Source organism: Aureococcus anophagefferens (assembly GCF_000186865.1).
Source record: "Aureococcus anophagefferens unplaced genomic scaffold AURANscaffold_22, whole genome shotgun sequence".
Lineage (NCBI taxonomy): Eukaryota > Pelagophyceae > Pelagomonadales > Pelagomonadaceae > Aureococcus > Aureococcus anophagefferens.
Genome location: NW_008705582.1, coordinates 284,849 through 293,728, shown reverse-complemented (window position 1 = coordinate 293,728; position 8,880 = coordinate 284,849). Strand labels below are relative to the sequence as shown.

Here is an 8,880-nt window from a genome sequence, read left to right as displayed (position 1 = left end):
GTTGTTAGACTTGATGTACGAGGTCACATCGTGCGTGTGTTTGATGTCGTGCGTGCGCTGCGGCGCCTGCACGCCTGCGGTTTGAAGACCGCTGACGGCCACGCACGAAGGCGCGGGTGTCGAGCCCCACGGGCACCGCCTAACTCGCCCCGCAGAGCCCGGAACGAACACCACACATCATCGTAGCCGCTCGCGCTCGACGAACGATCGTTGAGGTTACGAGTTTCGTTCATCTGTTCGCGCGCGCGGCGCGCCGGCTGCGGTCGTTTCACCGAGACGACCTCGGCCGCGATCGCGCGCGACTCACGTCGCCCGACGGCGCAGACCCGCCGCGCCCGGGCCCGCATGGGTTTGGTACACCCTACGAACCAATCTTCTGGCCGAGACGCGCGCGCTGACGCGCGAAAACGGTGTTTCGATTCGTTTCGAAAGCCCCCAGGGGGGGTCCCACGCGCGGCGCGCGGCACCAGCGGCGAGTTAGCGTACGTAGAATATTTCCCACCTGAGGAATACCCCAATTGAAACGTCGGTCCAGACCGCGTCGATTTTGGTTACGATGGCGACGCGCTGAGTTTTTTTCTAAACTCCCGGACGCAGAACACACCACCGTGCTATTAGTGGAAACTTCTGCTCCGCTACGCTTCCCAAATTCTTACTCTACGAGTTGCGAATTACAGGGAAGGCGCAGCGTGCGCTATAAGCCGCGCCACCCCGGACCCCGGGGAAGCGGCGAGCCGGGAGAGGACCACCACAACCAGCAGTTTTATTTAGCTGGATGATGATAGGTCCAAACTCACTAACTCGTTACCGGAAACATATTGTACTGCCGTAAATGCAATTTCCGTCCACTTGGCCTTTCGTATCTCCCACTAGCCTGAGCTAAAGGAAGCAAGTAAGATCCTCCCTCGAGGGGAGGTTGAGCTCAGTTTCAATTAAAGATGCCAGAATGAAGGCCGACGGACCGCGCTTGGATGGCGCAGCCACCTCAGCCATACTCCTGCAACATAATGAGGGAAAATAATTTTTCCCCTTTCTTTTTTTTTTTTTTTAAATATGGAACAAGGGGGCCGGACTGGAGACCACGTCTTCCATGAGACCTGTTGCCTCCTCCCTGTCCGGCCAAATATACAGTAACCAACAATCAGACAGCCAGTGCTGGATAGTTATCTGACTGACGTCATAGCGACGTTAGGAAGCTAGTAAACTATCCTAACTTTCTAGGTGTGGGCCGACGCTCGGCCTCCTGTGAAGCCTCGCTTCATCCTTTTCTCTTCTCTTTATTCGCTTCGCGCTCTTCTCTCTTCGCTTTCGCCTCCGCGCTTGCTTTGAGGGGGAGAGAACCAGGCTCAGCGAGGTTGCACAGTCGCCGGACAGTGCACCTGCTGGATAGTAGTCTGACTGACGTCATAGCGACGTTAGGGAGCTAGTAAACTATCCTAACTTTCTAGAACCCATCGTGGCTGCGCGACGGCTGGGTGCCTGGCGGCAAGTCGCCAGGTTTGTGTTCAACATTACTTTGTTGAAGTAAAAAGACGGGGCCGACGGCCTCGCCCGGCGTGACGAAGCGGGAAGGAGACCAGAATGGAGGCGGGACGAGACAGGACGAGGCGGGACAAGGCCGGATCCCGCCTCCGAAAATGGAGGTCGAATCGCGGCCCGTGGCCCGTCAATGCCGCCCGGTTCCGCCACTATCCCGCCTTAATTCCGGTGTTCCGTTCTCCAAGAGGCGGGAAAACAGGCGGAATCGAGGCGGAATCAAGGTGGATTCCGGGTTCACTCACCTGAGCGGTTCAGGCCCAGCTTACTTGTTACCTCGCGCGACTCTAGGGAGCGAGTTGGTGCGAGTCACTGCAGTATCGGACTCTGTGCTAGACCACGCTTTTTCACGTCCCGACTTGGAGAGGTTGAGTCCCCGATGGCGGGCGTGCGCCTTAACTTGGATGGGTTGGTGCTTCGAGGGTTTGCTGGAATTGCTTTGGGCTGGTGAATGCACGGCAACAGCATTATTGTCAGATTCCAACGACAATTTGTTGTCGCGACAATCAACACAACATATTGTTTCCACATTTGCCGAGGCATTTGATTCCTTGGATAATGATCCCCATCGACAGACACCCAGTGCCTCGACCTTGCCACCCGCATGCACATAGACATGTCGGACTCGTTCTGCTCTTTCGAGGGCCTCAGCAATAGTTCGGATTCCATGGTGTGTGATCATGTTACCACGTAGATCGACCGAAGTGAGACTGGACTTGCCAGCCAGAACAGACGCAAGAGCGTGAGCGCCATCGTCTGTGATCATATTGTTTCGCAGAGTAAGCTCCTGGATTGTGTTATCACATCGAAGCAGCGCAGCAATAGCGTGAAGCTCTTCATCAGAAATTGCAGACTCTGGAAGTTGGATCGTGCCGAGTGCCTTGGAAGCTAGCATCTGCTTCTCGGCGCCGTTTTTACCTGGTGCCGCACTTTTCACAGCATGAACATAACGTAGAAGTGTTCGTCTTTTTGCTTCTTCCTCCGATTCAAGCTTTTCCTGCATTAGCGTGCATTTGCGCCCTAGATGCTCGACTTGTTCTTCGCGGCCACCCATCTCGCTTTGCAAGTTGTATTTGATTTCTTCTTGAACCATCATCATACCATAGCATCGCGCAAGCAACTCTATAAGCATTTCCTTGGTGTTTGAGCAACTTTGAGCACGTTTTAAGAGCTTATTAACCTCGCGGGCATCCAACCAAGCACGAAACTGTGATGTTTTCCCCTTAAGAAGTATCAAATCAGTGGCTGTTGCATCCAGCAAAAAGCGGCCATTAGCTCCAATGCGAAAATCATCACCATCGCCGAGACCGTCTTCATATGATCTCATTTGATTGTGAGGTACTGGCACATCTGCAGTCTGATGGTTCTCTAGCACCGTCTCAAGGCGAGTTTTCATGGTTTCCAGCTCCTCCTCCTTTATTCTGCTTGCTTGAGTTATGATTCGGTTGGACTCATTCGCATCATCCAGTTTGACCTGCAACTTTGAAAGATGATCGTTTGAAGTTTTCAACTGAACTTCTAGCTTTCGTATTTCTTCTGTTCTAACTACTTTTGCTTCTTCGTCCGTCTGCATTTTGTTCAGAAGGAAGCCAAGACGACCGCTAAATGTTTTCACTTTTTCCACAGCAGCACCCTTTTCTTCACGCTCCTCCAATTTGAGCCGCACTTCTTCACGGCAGCGAGAGGCGAGCACGGAGTTGTGTTTTTTAATTGCCCTCAGCTGGTCTTGTAGGATTTTTTTGTCTAGTTCTGCCTTGACCCGCCCACGCCCCTCCTTTGTAGCCTCCTTCAATAGACGTGCATTTTTCTTAGACAAAGCCACGGTCTCTGCTTCTTTCTTGGACAGTTCTTCCATGGCACGGGTCTTCCCAAGCTCGGCGAGTTTGAGCCTTTCTAGCAGCTGAAAGACTTTTTCTGCCATTTCACGTAACTGTTCGCCGCTGTCACGTGCTTCAGACTCCATTCGTAATCTCTCGGCGTCGGCACGATTGGAACGACTACGAACTTCCCTTATTTCTTCCATCAAATTATTGAGATCTGCTGTTAAATTTCGGTTGCTCTCTTCCTTCATTCGGCGATTCCGAGTTTCCACTTGAAGGTGTGTATCTAGTTCGACACTTTTCGCGTGCAGCTGGCGTAACTTGTCCTCCATGCTACTGACCTGATCCTCAGCAAGGCGTTTCACACGATCTTGAGCTTGGAGTTTTTCCAGCAGCTGATATTGTTTTTCCTTGCGGACACGTAATTGCTCATGCAGTGCCTCCAGCTCCACTTGTGCTTTAAGTTTGAGCTCTTGATTCTGCTGCTTCAATTGTTCGATCTCAGTGCGCAGGATGCGAACTTCGTCGGCGCGCAGCTGGCCTTCATGTGCTGCGCGATTTGCCATTTCTTCGTGAGTCTTTGCAGTCGCAAGGAGTGTTCCATACTTCGCTTTCAACAGATCTAACTCACTACTATAATTTTGATTCTCTGCATTGAGCTTCGCGCTTTGTGCTTCTTCCGTTTCCAACAAACGCAACAGTTCTGAGTTCTGATCAGTGATCACCCGGAGTTGTTTGTCTTTTTCCACAGTTTCTGCTTTCATTGACGAGAGTTGGGCGTCTGCTGTGCGGGCCCGACTCAACAAGCGGAAGTTTTCGTCTCGTAATTTACGATTATCATTTTCGGCCGCAATTTTCTCAAGCTGAATGGCGTTCGCGTCCTCTTCGACACTGTCCAAGTTCCGTAACAATTGTACGTTCTGATCATTCAGCATGCGCAGCTGTTGCTCCTTCATTGCCAGTGCATCATTCGCACGGGTCTCACGTGACTTCTGCAACTCATCGATTGTCTTGGGTGGCAATCGATGGCTATCCATCATCTCCATTTTAGTGAGCAACGCGCGTTGAGATTGCGGGATACAAGTCTTAACCTGTACAATTGTTCGATTAGCCAGGAAGCGGAAGAATCCTGGGTGGCTCTGTACCAGGGAGCCACTAGGAAGGTACAAATATCTCTATCTCTCTAGAAAACTGCTGGCTGTGGTGGTCCTCCCCCAGCTCGCGGCTTCCCCGGGGCCCGGGGTGGCGCGGCTTATTTTTCTGGCCCACCCACCACCCTCCTTCGGTCACCAGTGCGCATGTGCTTCAGGCTCACACTAGCGGAGCACGAAGCTGCTGGGATCGTTGCATCATTCCGCATTATCGCGCGGCTGTGGGCTGATAAAGACGTCGAACCATAGCTTCGTCTTAGAAGGTTCTCGTTCGGTCCGAGCCTGAGGGTTAGAATGAGATCGGGCAGCACGAGCAGTTCCATGTGAGACATCATTTTTCGTCTGCGCCACTGGCATCCAAGCGCGGCCCGTCGGCCTTCATTCTGGCACTCTTAACTGAATTGAGCGCCGCCCGGGGCCCCCTTGAGGGAGGGGGTTACTCTGCTTCCTTTAGCAGGCTAGTGGGAAATATCGGCCAAGCCTACCAGGCCCGGCGGCATCATTAGTGGCAATGGCGGCTCTTGCCGCGCGTGCTCGGCGCCAGCGCCGTCTCCAGCCGATCCGAGATTATCGGGTGGTCCGCCGTGACCCCGGCGAGGTCGGTGGCAAGCGGTGTCGGCGGCGGCGATCATCTCGACGCGCGCGCACGCGTCGAGTAACGGGATCGCAGCCGCGGCGCGCGGCACCGCCTACCTCCGCCCGACGGCGCCGCGCAGACTTCGGGGCCGTCGGATCTTTCGGCACACTTCACGCGCCGGCCGCGGAGCCGTCTAGGTGTCTTCGCCGCGCGACGTTCGCGCCGGTGGAGCCCGCGGCGCGTCGGCGACGTCGTCCGCGGGCGCCGCGGGCGCCCGCCGCGCGCGGCCTCTGTCCGCCGCAGCGACGCGCGGCGCGGGAACGCGTCGTTCGACGTCATCGCCGGCGGGGACCGGAGGCTCGCGAACGCCGGCGGCGCTCGCGCGGCCGAAGTCGTCGCCGCCGGCGCTAGAACGGCCGCGAGGGCCGGAGAGCCCGGCGCGGAGAAGCCGGCCTTCTCGAGCTTCGGGGTCGCCGCGCTGCGTCGCGATGGCGTCCAGGGGTCCGGGGCGGCGATTCCCGCGCCCCAGCGCCTTCCGGAGCGGCCCCGGGCCGGGCCGGGTGCCGGCACGCGCGGCTTGGGGCGCCCAGACGAGTGCAGCGCGCCACTGCTAGGGCGCCACGCGACGCCTAATCCCCCCTCAGCCGAGGTAGTCTGCTATCGCGCAAGATTAGGTCGCGCGGACGACGATCTGAGCCGCGCCGCGGCCTCGCGCAAGGCTCCCGCGCGCCCGCGCGGCGCCGGTCCGCGCGCCGAAGCGCTGGCCGGCGTCGCCGGCGCCGCTCGAAGAGCGGCCCGTGGCGCAGGTGAGCCTCTGCGCGCTGGGCCACACGCTGCCGCAGCGGCGGCGCGAGAGGATCCGCGTCCTCGAGCCGCGGTACCGTCGCGACGTCGGCGCAGGCGCCGGCGACGAGGGGGACGACGTCGGCGTCGGGCGCCGCGGCGCGGAGACCCGCGTAGAGCGCGCGCCACGCGGCCCGCGTCCCGTTCGCCGCCCGGAGCGCGCGCGCGAGGCCGCGGCCGCGGCGGCCGCTCCGGCGCCGAGCCGATGTCGCGGACCCCTGATGGCGATCGCGCCGCCTCGACCCGTTTCAGCGCCGCGCTGCAGTCGTCCGAGGTCCGACAGGGCCTCCCAAGCGTCGCGCGCGGCCCGAGGCGGCCCGCGGCCGGTGCACAGCGCGATGGCGGCACCCGCCGCGAATCACGTTGGAAAGCGTCGCGCGCGGGCCCCGAGACGGTTCGCGCTGCGAAAAGAAGTGCGGAGCCGCGGGCCAGGAGGTATGGCTCGGGCTCGGAACCGCCGAGGGCCTTCGCGGGCGCGCGGAAGGGCTCCGCCGAGGCGCCGGGCTGAGGTGCGCGCCGGTGCGCACTAGAGCCGAGGCGCCTTTTGCCCCAGCGGACATCTAGCGGAGATGATACTCTACTAGTACTATAGTAGGAGCTTCAGTCGAGACGAGTATGTCGGCGCTCCCATCGACGAAGAAGGTGCTGTTGATGGGACGCTCAGGATCGGGAAAGACGTCAATGAGGTCGATTATTTTCGCAGATTATCTCGCGCGAGACACTATGCGACTCTCGCCGACAATCGATGTCGAGTACTCGCACGTACGCTTCCTTGGTAACCTGCACTTGCATCTTTGGGACTGTGGCGGGCAGGTTCGGAAATAATGACCTTGCGCCAGCTTGATTAAGCCTGCATGCATAGGATGACTTCTATCGCAACTATCTCGAGCACATGAGAGACCATATATTTCGCTCTGTAGAACTGCTGATCTATGTTTTTGACATCGAGAGCGAAGAAGAAGGGAACGATTTCTCTCAGTATGTTGATGTAGTGGAAGCCTTGGAGCAACACTCACCAGATGCTCGTGTGTATGTGCTTGTGCACAAAATGGATCTTGTCAAAGACGAGGCCAGGGAATCAATATTTATGGATAAACGGGCTAGCATTCTTTCTCAGACTGGTGGACAGCTTCGAATTAGTTTCTTCCGCACTTCAATCTGGGATGAAACTCTATACCGAGCCTGGTCTCACATTGTTTACTCCCTGGTTCCAAACACAGCACTCCTGGAATCTAATTTGAATGCATTTTGTGCCCTTTGCGGCACTGACGAAGTGGTGCTCTTTGAAAGTACAACTTTTCTCGTCATTGCACATGCGACCTTCATGCCCCATAGTGATATTCATCGTTTTGAGAAAATATCCAATATCATCAAGCAATTCAAATTGAGCTGTCGCAAGGTACAAGCGCATTTCGAAGGAATGCTGGTGCGGCACCACAGGGTTACTGCCTTGTTTGAGAACCTGACGAGAAGTACGGCTATCATGCTCATTTCCTCAGATCCAGAGGTGATGCACACCACCGCGCTAGCAGCAAATGTCTCACAATTTAGGGCACAGCTGCGACTATGTGGATTGATTGAGTAGTCCGCCCGCGGAGCCATCATAAAGACAGGCATCCTTGGTCAGGAGTTGATTCTATTTGGGAGCTCGTGAGAACGCACATGTGGGACGCAGGACCGCGACATGATCATCGCTGGTTCGGCTGATACATACGTATCCGAGCAACGCACACGGGCGTCATCGGTGTTGGATCCCGCATCGATTCTGAGTCGCAGATTTGAGATTGGACTTGAATACTACAAGCCCCTGAGCTTGGGCCGTCCGGTGCGCTCAGGCTGGCTGCGGGAAATTCGACCTGACCAAGTTCGGGCTCAGGAGGTGTTCCAAGGGCGCGGGGTACAGGCACGGCTCTCAGGCGGCGCTCAGGCACGGCGGTCCTGGACATGAGAAACCCAACAGAACTCAGCTCGTGACCCGGCGCCCCCCTGGGCGCGCTTAAGTGCCCCGTGCCTTGCGTAAGTGCTCACTGAGTAGAGAGAGAGCCCCTTGTGAAGGAAGGAATGTAAGCTCTTCACTGCAAACTAGATAGGTAGATACCTACATTGCCCGATATATCCCGGGATCTACTTCCTCCCGACGCGCCTCCTGACTAGCCTAATTGTCGTTGCGTGAGACGGATCAACCAAATTCGATTAGTCGATCATTAAACACGTGCAATTACATTGGAATAACATACACAGAACGAACGGTTCATTATTCGGGATTAGGACAAATGATAATTGAGGGAGCTGAACGATGGTCGAACGATATCTGACGCTGCGTTCGGCATGTTCCGGGCCACTGTGGAAGAAACCGAGAGCACTTCGCCAGTGGAAGCCGAGGCCAGCGGTCTCGAAAAGTCACTCCATGTCGAGCGAGAGGCAGCAGAAGTCGATCACGCCACGGTGGGCGCGTCGCGCGGCGCTGGGTTGCATGTAGAACCTAGCCTAGGCTAATTTGTGCGACTTTTCATTTATTTGAGGGTATGGCAGTTCCTGTGCGCGTGCACTGCTGCAGTGCGCCGCGGCCTATTGAGCCGGCGCAATTGTTGTTCGTGTTACAACGCCCCTGCCTGCCGCTTAGCGTCGCCAATATCGCCTCGGAAGTGCCGCGCGGCAAGGGCGGAGGTGTTATATCGCTGCGGCTGTGGGTACTGCATCGCGGGTTGCAGTTTCGCGCGTGGCGTCCCTTGCTGAGTGATCTTAAACGAGCCAATTTTTACGACCCTAAACACGCGCCGACGGACAGGACCCGGCCGCACAAAGTGCTGCAGGCATGCATGGGTGCCTGGCAACACAACTAGAAAGTTAGGATAGTTTACTAGCTTTCTAACGTCGCTATGACGTCAGTCAAACTACTATCCAGCAGGTGCACTGTCCGGCGACTGTGCAACCTCGCTGAGCCTGGTGCTAC

At 56.7% G+C, this 8,880-nt stretch overlaps 2 protein-coding genes across 2 annotated transcripts; one reads left to right on the top strand and one right to left on the bottom strand.

The window, feature by feature from the left end:
• Window positions 1-1,801: 1,801 nt before the first annotated feature.
• On the bottom strand, window positions 1,802-4,842 carry AURANDRAFT_66407 (hypothetical protein; the record flags this gene model as incomplete). The annotated part of the gene is made up of 3 exons (XM_009041569.1): window positions 1,802-3,010; window positions 3,086-4,447; window positions 4,630-4,842. The coding sequence occupies 3 exons, from the start codon at window positions 4,840-4,842 to the stop codon at window positions 1,802-1,804; spliced, it is 2,784 nt and encodes a 927-aa protein (XP_009039817.1).
• A 1,681-nt stretch (window positions 4,843-6,523) lies between these two features.
• Window positions 6,524-7,960, top strand: AURANDRAFT_38467 (hypothetical protein; the record flags this gene model as incomplete). The annotated part of the gene is made up of 2 exons (XM_009041622.1): window positions 6,524-6,740; window positions 6,790-7,960. The coding sequence occupies 2 exons, from the start codon at window positions 6,543-6,545 to the stop codon at window positions 7,510-7,512; spliced, it is 921 nt and encodes a 306-aa protein (XP_009039870.1).
• Window positions 7,961-8,880: the final 920 nt, after the last annotated feature.